This window comes from Anomaloglossus baeobatrachus, chromosome 12, assembly GCF_048569485.1.
Source record: "Anomaloglossus baeobatrachus isolate aAnoBae1 chromosome 12, aAnoBae1.hap1, whole genome shotgun sequence".
Taxonomy (NCBI): domain Eukaryota; kingdom Metazoa; phylum Chordata; class Amphibia; order Anura; family Aromobatidae; genus Anomaloglossus; species Anomaloglossus baeobatrachus.
The window spans coordinates 107,768,996-107,787,341 of record NC_134364.1 but is presented as its reverse complement, the minus strand read 5'-3'; the positions used below and the strand labels follow the sequence as shown (position 1 = coordinate 107,787,341).

Sequence of the window (18,346 nt, the reverse complement as noted above, 5' to 3'; positions counted from 1 at the left end):
CAGAGCCAGCAACGGGGGAACATGGAAACACAGGGGACAGAGCAAGCACCGGAGGAACATGGAGCGCACGGGGGAACATGGGAGCACAGGGGACAGAGCCAGCAACGGGGGAACATGGAAACATAGGGGACAGAGCCAGCACCGGGGGAACATGGAGCGCACGGGGGAACATGGGAGCACAGGGGACAGAGCCAGCACGGGGGCAAACATAGGAGCACGGGGGCAAACATAGGAGCACGGGGGCAAACATAGGAGCACGGGGGCAAACCGACGGAGCACGGGGGCAAGCAAACAGAGCACGGGGCATACATGGCTGCAAAGATGGGGGAAATGTGCAAGGATGGGGGAAACATGGCTGCAAGGATGGGGGGGAAACATGGCTGCAAGGATGGGGGTAAACATGACTGCAAGGATGGGGTAAACATGACTGCAAGGATGGGGTAAACATGGCTGCAAGGATGGGGGTAAACATGGCTGCAAGGATGGGGGTAAACATGGCTGCAAGGATGGGGGGAAACATGGCTGCAAGGATGGGGGGAAACATGGCTGCAAGGATGGGGGGAAACATGGCTGCAAGGATGGGGGGAAACATGGCTGCAAGGATGGGGGGAAACATGGCTGCAAGGATGGGGGGAAACATGGCTGCAAGGATGGGGGGAAACATGGCTGCAAGGATGGGGGAAACATGGCTGCAAGGATGGGGGAAACATGGCTGCAAGGATAGGGGGAAACATGACTGCAAGGATAGGGGGAAACATGCCAAGATGGGGTACATTTAGCAGGAAGGGGAACATGCCAGTAAGGGGTACATTTACCAGGATGGGGGGAAATATGCCAGGATGGGGGTACATGAACATGCCAGGATGAGGACAAATGCCAGGATGGGGAACATTTAGCAGGAAGGGGTACAATTACCAGGAAAGGAGACATTTACCAGGAAAGGGGACATTTACCAGGATAAGGCCACATGCCTGGATGAGGTACATTTACCAGGATGGGGTCATTTAACAGCATGGGGAAACATGCCAGGATGGGATACATTTACAATGATGGGGTACGTTTACCAGAGTGGACGACATTTACCAGGATGGGGCCATGATGGGGACAAATATACCACAATGTAGGAAATATATATATCAGGATGGGGGACATGTTTACCACGAAGTGGCAAGGAAGGGGGACAGAACTACACAATGAAGGGGAGGGGGCAACTCGTACGTCTTTATGGGATTTCAGGATGTTCAGACTTTGAAATGTAGATGTGGATTACAGGGTGACATCTGATTGCATTCCAGGCTAAAATCTATGTCTAATATGCTGCAATTTTTTCCAGAAAGATCAATCCAACTGCTGTGTCTGGAAAGGGCAGGAAAGGGCTCAGCTTCAGTGTGTGGTAAGGCTACTTTCACACATCAGTTTTTTGCCATCAGGTTCAATCCGGAAAAAAACGGGTAAAACGGATCCGGTACCGCATCCGTTTTTTCCCCATAGACTTGCATTGTTACCGGATTGTACCGGATGGCTTTGCGTTGCATCCGTTTTTTTCCGGATGCGGCAAAATTAGTTAAAGCGGCGGCCGGAGGCAACGTAGCTTGCAACGTTTTTTTGTCCGGCAAAAAAAACGCATCGCGCCGGATCCGGCGCGATACGGCGTGTTTTACAATAGAAGCCTATGGACGCCGGATCCGGCGTAATGCGGTAAAAAACGGATGCGGCCGCCGGATCCGTTTTTCTAAACTGAGCATGCTCCAATGTAATTAACAAAACGGATCCAGCCAAAAACCGGACGAAAAGGATGCAAAAACGGATGCAAACCGTATCCACCGGATCCGTTTTTTAACGGATCCAGCATAACGGATCCGTTAAAAAAACGGATCCGGTGGATACGGTTTTCACTTTTTTTTCAGGATCCGTTGGATCAGGAAAAAAAAGGACTGTGCCTGAATACAGAAAACTGATGTGTGAAAGTAGCCTAAGCATGAGTGTGATGCCCCCTGCTAAGGAGAAGACTGCAAAGGTAAGGTTACAATCAATTCTTTATATAATAGGATTGGTTGGCACTTCGGAAAAAAAAATGGGTTTAGGGCTACAGTTTGGGCACTCGGCCTGTAAAAGGTTCGCCATGACTGGTATATAGTATATACACACAGTATATAGTATATACACACAGTACATGGTATATAGTATATACACATACTGGCTCCGCTGCCCTCATGCTGGGTGCTCAGTCACACACAAAGTATATACACAGTGTACACACACACACACACACACACACACACACACTGCGTGCATCTGTGTGGCAGAGCATTGTGGGCATGCATGCGGCAGAGCATTGCTGGATCGGGGCGTGCAGAGCGTTATGTGGGGAGCACTATGCAGCTATCCTTGGTGACACTTTAGACATTTGTGGTCATCAACAAAATGGCTCCGCACTGTGTCCCTACACTTCATTCTCTCTTATCTGTTGGAAACAACCAGGTTGGGAGGTGGAGGTGACATCACACAGAGGAGAGCAGATTCTGCCCACTTTACTGCAGCTGTAATCCAGGCTATTTCTACAGTGGGATTTCTGTAGGATTTCAGCAGCTGCTCCCCCTAGTGTTTAAAAGTGGAAAATATCAAACTTTTTAATTTTTTTTTTATATTTTGCTCAATTAAAAACCAATAATAATATTTAAACAAAACATTAAAACATTAATACTTTACATTTTTTCAGTTATTGAAATTTTTTTTTTTGGGCACAACACTTTGCCTTTAAGGACACAGGAGCCGCAGACTGAGAGCTACAATAAACAGTGGTGGAAGGAGATTTCTCAGTCTCTGATGACTGGAGACAAAAGATCCTCCATTAGCTTTATGTCTATTGTACGTTCCATGTGCTGCAAACATCGAAGATTTATGATATGTCAGTTAGTGAGGACATTACTCAGGGATTCTGGAGTTCTAGAACATGGATTTGGTGTCAGTAGACACATTAGAGCTACCAGCAGTCCTAACGTCCACCACACACAAGAGACAATGTCGCGGGCGGAGGAGGTGACGCTGCGCTCCCTTACTGCTCGGGTCCAGCACAGCTACTGCTGCTGCTGCTCGGTGGTGGCTCGAGCAGAAGGCCGGATCCCGGGGACTCGAGCGGCGTTCCTCGCCTGTGAGTGAAAAGGGGATTTGATTGTGGGGATTTGGATATTGTCCGTGACGCCACCCATGGTTGTGGTGATTTTGGTGACACCACCGCTGCTCTGGACGGGGATCCCGGGAGCGTTGACAGGGAGCAGCCTTGATGGTAGTTCTCCCCTCCGTGGGTAGGGGGGTTGGTTGTCCCGGGGCCCGTTGATGGGGTAGGTAGGGATGGATGACAGGCGGGTTGCGGGGCCTGGTGAGGTGTAGGGTCGCGGGGGCAGCGCTGTGCCGCACGGCACGGTGGTACTCACTCAGCCTGAGACGATGACACAGTTCTCGGTAAAACACACGGCTGAAAAGACGGGTCCTACGGACGGCTGCTGTTGCTTTTCCCCGGCAGGTTGACGGTGACTGCCTTTCCCTGCACCTATGTACAGTAAACGGTTCCAATGGGTTCCCACCGGTAACCCGCTCCCCGGCTTGGATATAGGCCGGAGGAACCCCTTTTGCCCGCAGGCACTGGCCCTGAGAAACGGTTGCCTTGGCGGTGGCGGTGCCTCTCTCACTGGGTTGGACTGTTGCCTTCTGTCGGGACTTGACTGTTTGGAAACCCAGGAGGTCCCCTTCACTAACGGATTCGGCAAATTCACGGCGACTCCTAGCCTTGCCGGGGTCCGAAAATCCCCTGCCAATGGTGCTGGCTTCTCCTTGTGTACCGGTCCGGTACCACCGGGCCACCGCCCGTCCACGGTCCTTACAGTAAACTCCAATAGGCCACTCCTGCAGACTGTCACCACCGTCTGCCAACCTTGCTGCTCCGTCCGGGCCACACACCCGGACCAACTTCAGATCGCTCAACTACTACTTTGCTCCTCACTCTTGCTCCTCCACAACTAATCTGACTGTTGTTCCCTCCTCCGGGACTGTGAACTCCTTCGTGGGTGGAGACCAACCGCCTTGCTCCACCCCCTGGTGTGGACATCAGCCCCTGAAGGAAGGCAACAAGGATTTTGTGTCTGGCTTTGGTGTGCCTAACCGGGGTGTAGGGTGTGGTGGTGTAGTTACCTCAATTGCCACAACAGCATCTAGCGGTGACATTTATGTATTGTACTAACAGCTGAGGACATTTTCTCGATACATTCACCATCTACAGATTTCATAATAATCCTCTGTTAATAAGTTACTGACACCTCCCTTTATTTATACAGATTATCTGGAACCGATGAACATGGCATATTCTACCAGCTGGCATCTGTAATAAAGAATAACCAGTCTCTGAAAACGCTTCACCTGCCTGGTAACAATCTATCTGATTTTGATGTCCGTGAATTGATGGAGGCTCTGTCCAGTGCAGACTGCAGAATAGAGGAATTAAAGTGAGTATAAGAGACATGTACAGGACAGAGACGTGCGAGTATAAGAGATGTGTACAGGATGGAGACGTGTGAGTATAAGAGACGTGTACAGGATGGAGATGTGCGAGTATAAGAGACATGTACAGGACAGAGACGTGCGAGTATAAGAGATGTGTACAGGACGGAGATGTGCTAGTATAAGAGACGTGTACAGGATGGAGACGTGTGAGTATAAGAGACATGTACAGGATGGAGATGTGCGAGTATAAGAGATGTGTACAGGATGGAGACGTGTGAGTATAAGAGACGTGTACAGGATGGAGATGTGCGAGTATAAGAGCCGTGTACAGGATGGAGATGTGCGAGTATAACAGACGTGTACAGGACGGAGACGTGTGAGTATAAGAGACGTGTACAGGATGGAGACGTGCGAGTATAAGAGACGTGTACAGGACGGAGACGTGTGAGTATAAGAGACGTGTACAGGATGGAGACGTGCGAGTATAAGAGACGTGTACAGGACGGAGACGTGTGAGTATAAGAGACATGTACAGGATGGAGACGTGCGAGTATAAGAGACGTGTACAGGACGGAGACGTGTGAGTATAAGAGACGTGTACAGGATGGAGACGTGCGAGTATAAGAGACGTGTACAGGACGGAGACGTGTGAGTATAAGAGACGTGTACAGGATGGAGACGTGCGAGTATAAGAGACGTGTACAGGACAGAGACATGCGAGTATAAGAGACGTGTACAGGATGGAGACGTGTGAGTATAAGAGACGTGTACAGGATGGAGACGTGCGAGTATAAGAAACGTGTACAGGACGGAGACGTGCGAGTATAAGAGACGTGTACAGGATGGAGACGTGCGAGTATAAGAGACGTGTACAGGATGGAGACGTGCGAGTATAAGAGACGTGTACAGGATGGAGACGTGTGAGTATAAGAGACGTGTACAGGACGGAGACGTGCGAATATAAGAGACTTGTACAGGACAGAGACGTGCGAGTATAAGAGACGTGTACAGGATGGAGATGTGCGAGTATAAGAGACGTGTACAGGACGGAGACGTGTGAGTATAAGAGACATGTACAGGATGGAGACGTGTGAGTATAAGAGACGTGTACAGGACGGAGACGTGCGAATATAAGAGACTTGTACAGGACAGAGACGTGCGAGTATAAGAGACGTGTACAGGATGGAGACGTGCGAGTATAAGAGACGTGTACAGGATGGAGACGTGTGAGTATAAGAGACATGTACAGGATGGAGATGTGTGAGTATAAGAGACGTGTACAGGATGGAGATGTGTGAGTATAAGAGACGTGTACAGGACGGAGACGTGTGAGTATAAGAGATGTGTACATGACAGAGACGTGCGAGTATAAGAGACGTGTACAGGACGGACACGTGTGAGTATAAGAGACATGTACAGGATGGAGATGTGCGAGTATAAGAGACGTGTACAGGATGGAGACGTGCGAGTATAAGAGACGTGTACAGGATGGAGACGTGCGAGTATAAGACGTGTACAGGATGGAGACGTGCGAGTATAAGAGACGTGTACAGGATGGAGATGTGTGAGTATAAGAGACATGTACAGGATGGAGATGTGCGAGTATAAGAGACGTGTACAGGATGGAGATGTGCGAGTATAAGAGACGTGTACAGGATGGAGACGTGCGAGTATAAGAGACGTGTACATGACTGAGACGTGTGAGTATAAGAGACGTGTACAGGATGGAGATGTGTGAGTATAAGAGACGTGTACAGGATGGAGACGTGCGAGTATAAGAGACGTGTACAGGACGGAGACGTGTGAGTATAAGACGTGTACAGGATGGGGACGTGTGAGTATAAGACGTGTACAGGATGGAGACATGCGAGTATAAGAGACGTGTACAGGACAGAGACGTGTGAGTATAAGAGACATGTACAGGACGGAGACGTGCGAGTATAAGAGACGTGTACAGGACAGAGTTGTGCGAGTATAAGAGACGTGTACAGGACGGAGATGTGCGAGTATAAGAGACGTGTACAGGAGAGAGACGTGCGAGTATAAGAGACGTGTACAGGATGGAGACGTGCGAGTATAAGAGACGTGTACAGGATGGAGATGTGTGAGTATAAGAGACGTGTAGAGGATGGAGATGTGCGAGTATAAGAGACGTGTACAGGACAGACGTGCGAGTATAAGAGACATGTACAGGATGGAGATGTGTGAGTATAAGAGACGTGTACAGGATGGAGATGTGCGAGTATAAGAGACGTGTACAGGACAGAGACATGCGAGTATAAGAGACGTGTACAATACGGAGATGTGCAAGTATAAGAGACGTGTACAGGATGGAGATGTGCGAGTATAAGAGACGTGTACAGAACAGAGACGTGTACAGGACAGAGACGTGCGAGTATAAGAGACGTGTACAGGACGGAGACGTGCGAATATAAGAGACATGTACTGGATGGAGACGTGCGAGTTTAAGAGACGTGTACAGGATGGAGATGTGCGAGTATAAGAGACGTGTAGAGGATGGAGATGTGCGAGTATAAGAGACGAGTACAGGACAGAGACGTGCGAGTATAAGAGACGTGTACAGGATGGAGACGTGCGAGTATAAGAGACGTGTACAGGACGGAGACATGCGAGTATAAGAGACGTGTACAATACGGAGATGTGCAAGTATAAGAGATGTGTACATGACAGAGACGTGCGAGTATAAGAGACGTGTACAGGATGGAGACGTGTGAGTATAAGAGACATGTACAGGATGGAGATGTGCGAGTATAAGAGATGTGTACAGGATGGAGACGTGCGAGTATAAGAGATGTGTACAGGACGGAGACATGCGAGTATAAGAGAGGTGTACAGGATGGAGACGTGTGAGTATAAGAGATGTGTACAGGATGGAGACGTGTGAGTATAAGAGACGTGTACAGGACGGAGACATGCGAGTATAAGAGACGTGTACAATACGGAGATGTGCAAGTATAAGAGATGTGTACATGACAGAGACGTGCGAGTATAAGAGACGTGTACAGGACGGACACGTGTGAGTATAAGAGACATGTACAGGATGGAGATGTGCGAGTATAAGAGACGTGTACAGGATGGAGACGTGCGAGTATAAGAGACGTGTACAGGATGGAGACGTGTGAGTATAAGAGACGTGTACAGGATGGAGATGTGTGAGTATAAGAGACGTGTACAGGATGGAGACGTGCGAGTATAAGAGACGTGTACAGGACGGAGACGTGTGAGTATAAGACGTGTACAGGATGGAGACATGCGAGTATAAGAGACGTGTACAGGACAGATACGTGCGAGTATAAGAGACGTGTACAGGACAGAGACGTGCGAGTATAAGAGACGTGTACAGGAGAGAGACGTGCGAGTATAAGAGACGTGTACAGGAGAGAGACGTGCGAGTATAAGAGACGTGTACAGGATGGAGACGTGCGAGTATAAGAGACGTGTACATGACAGAGACGTGTGAGTATAAGAGACGTGTACAGGATGGAGACGTGCGAGTATAAGAGACGTGTACAGGACGGAGACGTGTGAGTATAAGAGACGTGTACAGGATGGAGACGTGCAAGTATAAGAGACGTGTACAGGATGGAGATGAGCGAGTATAAGAGACGTGTACAGGATGGAGATGTGCGAGTATAAGTGACGTGTACAGGACGGAGACGTGCGAGTATAAGAGACGTGTACAGGACGGAGACGTGCGAGTATAAGAGACGTGTACAGGACGGAGACGTGTGAGTATAAGAGACGTGTACAGGATGGAGACGTGCGAGTATAAGAGACGTGTACAGGATGGAGACGTGCGAGTATAAGAGACGTGTACAGGATGGAGACGTGCGAGTATAAGAGACGTGTACAGGATGGAGATGTGCGAGTATAAGAGACGTGTACAGGATGGAGATGTGCGAGTATAAGTGACGTGTACAGGACGGAGACGTGCGAGTATAAGTGACGTGTACAGGACGGAGACGTGCGAGTATAAGAGACGTATACAGGACGGAGACGTGCGAGTATAAGAGACGTGTACAGGACGGAGACGTGTGAGTATAAGAGACGTGTACAGGATGGAGACGCGCGAGTATAAGAGACGTGTACAGGATGGAGACGTGCAAGTATAAGAGACGTGTACAGGACGGAGACGTGCGAGTATAAGAGACGTGTACAGGAGAGAGACGTGCGAGTATAAGAGACGTGTACAGAATGGAGACGTGCGAGGTATAAGAGACGTGTACAGGATGGAGATGTGTGAGTATAAGAGACGTGTACAGGATGGAGACGTGCAAGTATAAGAGACGTGTACAGGATGGAGATGTGCGAGTATAAGAGACGTGTACAGGATGGAGATGTGCGAGTATAAGAGACATGTACAGGATGGAGATGTGCGAGTATAAGTGACGTGTACAGGATGGAGATGTGTGAGTATAAGTGACGTGTACAGGATGGAGATGTGCGAGTATAAGAGACGTGTACAGGACGGAGACGTGCGAGTATAAGAGACGTGTACAGGACGGAGACGTGTGAGTATAAGTGATGTGTACAGGACGGAGATGTGCGAGTATAAGAGACGTGTACAGGATGGAGATGTGCGAGTATAAGAGACGTGTACAGGATGGAGACGTGCGAGTATAAGAGACGTGTACAGGATGGAGACGTGCGAGTATAAGAGACGTGTACAGGATGGAGACGTGCGAGTATAAGAGACGTGTACAGGATGGAGACGTGCGAGTATAAGAGACGTGTACAGGATGGAGACGTGCGAGTATAAGAGACGTGTACAGGATGGAGACGTGCGAGTATAAGAGACGTGTACAGGACGGAGATGTGTGAGTATAAGTGACGTGTACAGGATGGAGACGTGTGAGTATAAGACGTGTACAGGACGGAGATGTGCGAGTATAAGAGACGTGTACAGGACGGAGACGTGTGAGTATAAGAGACGTGTACAGGATGGAGACGTGTGAGTATAAGAGACGTGTACAGGATGGAGACGTGCGAGTATAAGAGACGTGTACAGGATGGAGACGTGCGAGTATAAGAGACGTGTACAGGATGGAGATGTGTGAGTATAAGAGACGTGTACAGGATGGAGACGTGTGAGTATAAGAGACGTGTACAGGATGGAGACGTGCGAGTATAAGAGACGTGTACAGGACGGAGACGTGTGAGTATAAGAGACGTGTACAGGAGGGAGGCGTGTGAGTATAAGAGACGTGTACAGGATGGAGACATGCGAGTATAAGAGACGTGTACAGGAGGGAGGCGTGTGAGTATAAGAGACGTGTACAGGATGGAGACATGCGAGTATAAGAGACGTGTACAGGACGGAGACGTGTGAGTATAAGAGACGTGTACAGGAGGGAGGCGTGTGAGTATAAGAGACGTGTACAGGATGGAGATGTGTGAGTATAAGAGACGTGTACAGGATGGAGATGTGTGAGTATAAGAGACGTGTACAGGATGGAGACGTGCGAGTATAAGAGACATGTACGGGACGGAGACGTGTGAATATAAGAGACGTGTACAGGATGGAGACGTGTGAGTATAATATTGCGTTCACACTGCATTTCTTTCTTTGTTCAGTGGTCCTGTCGGGGCTTCGTGTGAATCTCCTGCAAAACGGAATTCGGACATATTTGCCGAGTGGGCCACTGACTATGATGGTGCAGGATAAAGCGGGGTTTTCACGCTGCGACATCACTAGCATCGGCTAGCGATGTCAAGCGCTCTAGCACCCGCCCCCGTCGTACGTGCGATATTGTGTGATCGCTGCCTTAGCGAACATTATCACTACGGCAGTGTCACACGCACTTACCTGCTCTGCGACCTCGCTCTGGCCGGCAAACCGCCTCCTTTCTAAGGGGGCGGTTTGTGTGGTGTCACAGCGACGTCACACGGCAGGCGTCCAGTAGAAGTGGAGGGGCGGAGATGAGAGGGACGTAACATCCCGGCCACCTCCTTCCTTCCGCATTGCCGGTGGCGGCAGGTAAGGAGATGTTTGTCGCTCCTGCGGTGTCACACACAGCGATGTTTGATGCCGCAGGAACGAGGAACAACATTGCTAATAAGCTTTAAACGATTTTTTTCTTTCAGGACGACCTCTCTGCGGCAAAGTATTTTGACCGCTTTTGCGATCGTTTAAAGTCGTTCGTACGTGTGACACACTGCGATATCGTTAATGACGCCGGATGTGCGTCACAAACATCGTGACCCCGACTATAAATCATTAATGATATCGTAGCGTGTAAACTCCGCTTAAGTCACCGTGTGCTCTATCACACACCATTTTCGTTGGTATACGCTTACTGGAGGTGGACAAACAGACGCAATCTACTACATCTGGGTACCGCCTCTAGTAAGTGTGTCTTTTAAGTCAATGGCCCTGCCGGTGTATAAGTCTATAACTCTTTTTGCGAGGGGTTCGGATGGAAGCCCCAGTGGGATCACTGAACGCAGATTAGAACGCAGTGTGAAAGTAGCCTTAGAAATGTACAGGAGTATTATACTGTATATTATGCAATGGCAGAATAATCCCTGTGTTTGTCAGCCATATGATATTCTCAAATTATTATATTATTGTAATTAGGCAGCATGAACATAAGCAAGTTTGCAATTGACTTGCTTTTTCTATCTCCTGTCATTGTTCTGCCATGAAAACTTTTATCTTTCATCATGTACAGCTTATTTCCATGGAATTTAAAGCTCTGTCCTATCAGATCATCATAAATGGTAAATAATCACCACAATATCTAACATTTCTGATATACAGAAAGTCTGTGACCTTTAAGTGTTTCTGTTAGTGAGGGCAGAGCCACATGTGATGCGTATTAATGTAAGGGCAGGATATGAATGAAGGACACGAGCCGCAGACTGAGAGCTACAATAAATAGAGGAGAAAGGAGATTTTTCAGTCACCTGTAACCAATGACCAGAAGATCCTCCATCAGCTTTATTTTAAACTAGAAGGTGGCCCGATTCTACGCATCGGGTATTCTAGAATTTACGTATTGTGTAGTTCATGTATGATTTTTGTTATATATATATATATAGATGTTGTTGTGTGTAGTTACCAAGTGTTTGTGTAGGGCGCTGTACATGTTCTGGGTGTTGTCTGGGTGTGATGGGGGGTGAGAGCAGTGTTGTTTGTGTGTTGCGTTGTTTGTGGAGCGCTGTGTGTGTAGCGTTGTGTGTGTGTGTGTTGCGCGGTTTGTGTGTGTGTGGTGTGTTTTGGGGGAGGTATGTTTTGTGCAATGTGTGTGTTGTGCGGTATGTGCGTATATTTGTGTGTGCAGCGTTGTCTGTGTGTGGGTGTCTGTGTAGGGCAGTTGTTTGTGGTTCCCAGTGTGTGTGTGTGGTGTGTTGTGCAGTGCGCGCGCGTGTGTGTGTGTGTTGGGGGGAGGTGTGCACTTCCCATCGTGCTCCATCCCCCATGCAGCGCACTCCTCATCGTGCTCCATCCCCCATGCAGCGCACTCCCTATCGTGCTCCATCCCCTATGCTGCGCCCCCCCCCCCTTCGTGCTCCATCTCCCATCCTGCTCACTCCCAAACGTGCTCCATCCGCCATGCTGCGCACTCAGAAACGTGCTCCATCCGCCATGCTGCACACTCCCAAACGTGCTCCATCCGCCATGCTGCGCACTCCCCATCGTGCTCCATCCCCCATGCTGCACACTCCCAAACGTGCTCCATCCGCCATGCTGCGCACTCCCCATCGTGCTCCATCTCCCATGCTGCGCACTCCCAAACGTGCTCCATCCCCTATGCTGCGCACCCTCCATCGTGCTCCATCTCCCATCCTGCGCACTCCCAAACATGCTCCATCCGCCATGCTGCGCACTCCCAAACGTGCTCCATTCGCCATACTCCGCACTCCCCATCGTGCTCCATCCCCCATGCAGCGCACTCCCCATCGTGCTCCATCCCCTATGCTGCGCACCCCCCATCGTGCTCCATCTCCCATGCTGCGCACTCCCAAACGTGCTCCATCCGCCATGCTGCGCACTCCCAAACGTGGTCCATCCGCCATGCTGCGCACTCCCAAACGTGGTCCATCCGCCATGCTGCGCACTCCCAAACGTGCTCCATCCGCCATACTCCGCACTCCCCATCGTGCTGAATCCCCCAAGCTGCGCACTCCCAAACGTGCTCCATCCGCCATGCTGCGCACTCCCAAACGTGCTCCATCCGCCATGCTGCGCACTCCCAAACGTGCTCCATCCGCCATGCTGCGCACTCCCAAACGTGCTCCATCCGCCATGCTGCGCACTCCCAAACGTGCTCCATCCGCCATGCTGCGCACTCCCAAACGTGCTCCATCCGCCATGCTGCGCACTTCCAAACGTGCTCCATCCGCCATGCTGCGCACTCCCAAACGTGCTCCATCCGCCATGCTGCGCCAGCATCAGCCTCTCTACCCGCAGCATCAGCCTCTCTGCCCCCAGCATCAGCCTCTCTGCCCCCAGCATCAGCCTCTCTGCCCCCAGCATCAGCCTCTCTGTCCCCAGCATCAGCCTCTCTGTCCCCAGCATCAGCCTCTCTGTCCCCAGCATCAGCCTCTCTGTCCCCAGCATCAGCCTCTCTTCTCCCAGCATCAGCCTCTCTCATCCCAGCATCAGCCTCTCTGTCCCCAGCATCAGCCTCTCTGTCCCCAGCATCAGCCTCTCCTCTCTGTCCCCAGCATCAGCCTCTCTCCTCCCAGCCTTCCCCAGCATCAGCCTCTCTCCTCCCAGCCTCCCCCAGCATCAGCCTCCCCCAGCATCAGCCTCTCTTCTTCCAGCCTCCCCCAGCATCAGCCTCTCTCCTTCCAGCCTCCCCCAGCATCAGCCTCTCTCTCCCAGCCTTCCCCAGGATCAGCCTCTCTCCTCCCAGCCTCCGTCCTCCCAGCCTTCCCCAGCATCAGCTTTCCTCTCCCAGCCTCCCTCAGCATCAGCCTCTCTCCTCCCAGCCTCAGCCTCTCTCCTTCCAGCCTCCCCCAGCATCAGCCTCTCTCCTTCCAGCCTCCCTCAGCATCAGCCTCCCCTTCCCAGCCTTCCCCAGGATCAGCCTCTCTCCTCCCAGCCTCCTTCCTCCCAGCCTCCTCCTCCCAGCCTCCTTCAGCATCAGCCTTCCCCTCCCAGTCTCCCCCAGCATCAGCCTCTCTGCTCCCAGCCTCCTCCAGCACGCGGTGCTCCTCTGCCGACACTCACACACACGATCGCATACACTCACACAGACCCGATCCCGACACTTACACACACCCGATCCCGACACTCACACACACCCGATCCCGACACTCACACACACCCGATCCCGACACTCACACACACCCGATCGCATACACTCACACACACAGACACTGACGATATCGCACATACGCGCTCACAGTCACAACATCCGGAGATACCACATGCTTTTGGCCATGTGATCCTCCGTCAGGTCCTGGAAGGTCACAACAGCACAGTATCGAGGCCGAGAAGCAAGCGATATCGCCGGATGCTGTGAGTGTGTGGATGCGATGTGATGTGTGTGTGAGGTGTGTGTGTGAGAGTGAGTGTGATCTGATGTGTGTGTATGTGTGTGTGTGTGCTGTTATGTGTGTGCGTGTGGATATTCCGCCGCTGCAGGACCTTGATGCGCTTGTAACCATGCCAACGCATCCCGTCCCCCGCTCGCACGGGAGCCCACACCACTCCCGTGCGAGCGGGGGATGGGGGACGGGGGGGAGTACAGTACTCACCTCCGTGACAGCCGTGTCAGTTCGGGGAATGCGCGGGGGGGGAGAGAGGGGGGGAGGACAGTACTCACCTCCGTGACAGCCGTGTCAGTTCGGGGAATGCGCGGGGGGAGGTGGGCGGGGCCAGAGCTAGCGTGCGTTGCGTGAGGGGGGCGGGGCGTGGCGTGGCGAATTGCCAATGCCTGCAGGGTGCCGGGGCGAGAGGCCAATCTGTGGGGGGGCGGAGCCTGGGTGAGCGGCTGGCCAATCAGTGTGGGGGCGCAGCCTGGGCGAGCGGCCAATCTGTGTGGGGGGGCGGGGCCATGGCGAGCCCAGCGGCCAATCAGCTTTGTGTCACCGTAAGGACACAATTTTGGAGCATGACAGACAGACAGACAGACAGACAGAATAAGGCAATTATATATATAGATTCCATGTGCTGCAGACATCAAATATTTATGACATGCCATAAAGTGAGGACATTACTTCGGGATTCTAATTCAGAGGTGTATCTAGGCTTTCCAACACCCGGGCAAAGAATTCAGTCCTACCCCCCCCTCCCCGGGCAATTTGAGTGGTCGTCATGTGACCAATCACTCATATATGATTTGCACACTTAGTCCTGTGGTAACCAGCTTCTCTTAATAATGCTCTCAATGTTCAATGAGAAATGGAAGAAAAGCCAGTTGTCACATGCAAGTATGAAAATCACATATGAGTGGAGCAGCCATGTGATTACTGCTGGAACCAGCGAGTAGAGCTGAATTGTGACAGTCAGTATATTGCACACTGTTAGAACTGAGGATACTACACTGCTTTTTTGTAATTAAAGGGGTTGTTCAGATTTGAGATGAAAATCTGCAGTGACTCTATTCGTGACTTCAGGCTTCTGAATTCTGCTCTGCACACTTTTAGGATTCTCCGGTGCCAGTGGAGAGAGTGGACGATCTTGCATGAGCACAAGTATGAGCTTTGTACACTTCTGGCCACATTCTGGTTTGATGTGTCCGGCCTCAGTCAATTCATTTTCATTGAGCATGTCTGTTCAGCACATGACCACATCTATGTAAATCGCATACTAGCAGCTTCGTAACCTCCCACTCTCACCGCCGGCATCAGAGAATCTTGACAGCGTGCAGTGTACACACTGAGAATTCAGAAGTCTGCAGTCACATAAAGTGACACATGGAGTGACTGCAGGCTCATCACAAACTTGGACAATCCCTTTAATGCTCCTAACAACATAAATAAAAACATAGTAACCCTTAACTTGTCAGACGGCACAAGACTTTATTAAAGAGATTGTTCACTACTTTAACATTAATGACCTTTCCTCAGGATAGGTCACCAATGTCTGATTGGTCAGGGTCCGGCACCCGGCAACCCCGCCAATTCCCTACTCTAGGTGTCGGTGGTGGTAGGTGGCCAGAAGTGCTCAGTTCTGGATCTGCTCCGTCTTCTGATAGTGGCAGCAGTCTCTTATTAAAATTAATGAGGCTGATGTGCAGTACCCGGCCGCGGACACCATCCGAGGATGAAACAGATCTAGAAATAAGCATTTCCGGCCACCTGCACCATAATCAGCTGATCAGTGGAGGCCCCTTTGCGCTCATAATAGAAGCAATGCGCAAGTGGGACCAAGGCCTAATGATAAGACATTGTCAGTATCACACATAAATATTTACATTCAGGTACCTTATAGATTACGTTGCCTCTAGTCATTTCTTTCTATTCTTCATCTTGACCTGATGCCATGATGACTTTTCACATTCACATCTCGTCTCTGCAGATTTCTATCTTCTCCAGTCTTCTGTAACACATCCCGACACCATGCCCCTAAAAATAGCAGAATGATTATAATACTTCTACTTAAAAATATCTGCCCTATGCAGTGCCCCAGAATAAATAATGGCCCCTCACAGTATTCTCTGCACAAAATATGACCCACACACTGTCCCTCTTATGGTACATGCCCTCCATATTCCCTCTCTTTCCATACTGAGCCTACTGTTAACAGTGTCCTTTACACTGTGTCCCCTTATACTGCCCAGTCTTTATACTGTGCCTTTATCACACTCCCCCTCCTTGCTATAACCTCACACTGTCCTCTCATTCTGCCCCCTCTCCATACCACCCCCCTCCACTACCCAGTCTTTATTCTGTGCCCCTCACATTCTTCTCATCCCTTACTGTCTCCTCACTATCTCCTGCGTGTCCATATACTTTTCCTCCCTCACTCCCCATCCTGCCCACTTGCTCCTCATACCAGGTCACTCTTTATTCTGTGTCCTCAAAATTTCTTTCCAGTTCGCTCCACATCCTCTCTCTCCCCATACATCACCCCTCATCCTCTCTGTCCCCATGCATCACCCCTCATCCTCTCTGTCCCCATGCATCACCCCTCATCCTCTCTGTCCCAATGCATGAAACCTCATCCTCTCTCTCCCCCATGCATCACCCCTCATCCTCTTTGTCCCCATGCATCACCCCTCATCCTCTGTCCCCATGTATGAAACCTCATCCTCTCTCTCCCCATACTGTGTCCAAAGATATTTCCCCCTCTCCATCCTCTCTTCCCACCATACTCTGTCCACAGATAGTTCCCTCTCCCCCCTCATACTGTGTATATAGATATTACCCCCTCCCCACCTTCTGCCCCCCCAAAGTGGATCCACAGATGGTTCCCATTCCCCACCCTCTGTCCCCCCATAGTGTGTCCACAGATACTTCCCTCTCTCCCCCATACTGTTTCATAAATACTCCCCTTTCACCCCATAATGTTCCTCCTCCGTGTCTTCAGATCCACAGTGGAGGACTTATCAACGTTTCTCTGCCGCCTCCGCGCTGTGGCCCTGACTTCCCGGTCAGCAGTGTGATCAGCTGACCTGATCACATGAAAGCCGTCGCGCTGGCCCGGAAGTCAGTGCCAGGGATAACCGCTCCAATTATCTACGCGTCTGACAGATACAAGGACAATTGAGCAGTGGGAGCCGCGCGCTGCACTTTCTATGAGTGCGTCTCTCAGTGTGACAGCCACGCTCAGAGAATAGCCGGCTCCCACCCCGGCAGACTTCCACACCGCCGCATCAGGCAGCTCGACAGCGCCCCCCTGACAGTTGCGCCCGGGGCAGATGCCCCGCTAGCCCCCCCTAGATACACCTCTGTCTAAATTATGGATTTTGTGTCAGTGGACGCCTCATACAGCTGCCGGCAGTCCTGACATCCACCACAAGAGATGATTTTTAGTGATGACATTTATGGATTTCACTAACAACCGAGGACATTTTCTCGATACATTTACAATCTACAGATTTCATGCTAATGCTCTGCTAATAAGTCACTGATATCTCCCATTCATTTTAACAGTTTATCCAGCAATGCTCTACAGGACACGTCCTGCATCCACTTGGCATCTGTAATAAGGAAACACCGGTCTTTGAAGATACTTGACCTATCTTTTAACAAGCTGCTTGGTCCTCACTTTGGTGACTTGATGATGGCTCTGTCTACAGCAGACTGCAGGTTGGAGGATTTACGGTGAGTATAACAGATGTGTACAGGACGGACACATATGAGTGTGAGACATTTAGGGGATGGAGGTGTAGCACCCCACGGGCCTCAGGGGTTACTCATCACCAGGCCAGTAGTTTTTGTGGGGTTGCTGTGACTGGCCTGACCCGGCTCCACGGCCCCGTCGGCTACATGTAAAGAAAAACAAACAGGTGTCTGGTGTAAAGGGGATGGAAAGAGGGTGAAGGGTTCTGGGAAGCGTGTCACCGGTTGCAGTGGTGACAGGGATCTCGGCCTCCTCTGCCGTCGACCCTTCCTGCGACTTTTCCTCTTCCAGGAGCGGTGTTAGATGGGAATGGGGGATGCTTTACAGCGCCACCCGTGGTGTGCAGCTAGGGATCAGTCACCGCTGTGAGATGTTGCTCTCCTCTGGGGATGATGTTAAAGTAGCTCAGATAGTCCAGCTCCCCACAGGTGGAGCGAGCCCCAGAGGATGAGGGCAGTGGGAAGGGCTGATAGGCGCCGAAGCGTGGGGCGGCGGCGCCAGCAATGACAAGGAAGACACCGGGGCTGCGGTTCAAAGTTTTGTTTACTCACATTTCTTAAAGCTCCCCGGAGGTGCCGCTATCCGCCG

General features: G+C 50.9%; 1 protein-coding gene across 2 annotated transcripts in view; it reads left to right on the top strand.

The window, feature by feature from the left end:
* LOC142257999 (NACHT, LRR and PYD domains-containing protein 12-like) overlaps positions 1 to 18,346 on the top strand; it is a 429,738-nt gene that overhangs the window by 225,421 nt on the left and 185,971 nt on the right. For both annotated transcript variants that reach the window (XM_075330377.1, XM_075330378.1), the window contains exons 7-8: positions 4,332 to 4,499; positions 17,569 to 17,739. In XM_075330377.1, coding sequence (XP_075186492.1) covers positions 4,332 to 4,499; positions 17,569 to 17,739 — 339 coding nt within the window. The remainder of the gene's footprint in view (positions 1 to 4,331; positions 4,500 to 17,568; positions 17,740 to 18,346) is intronic.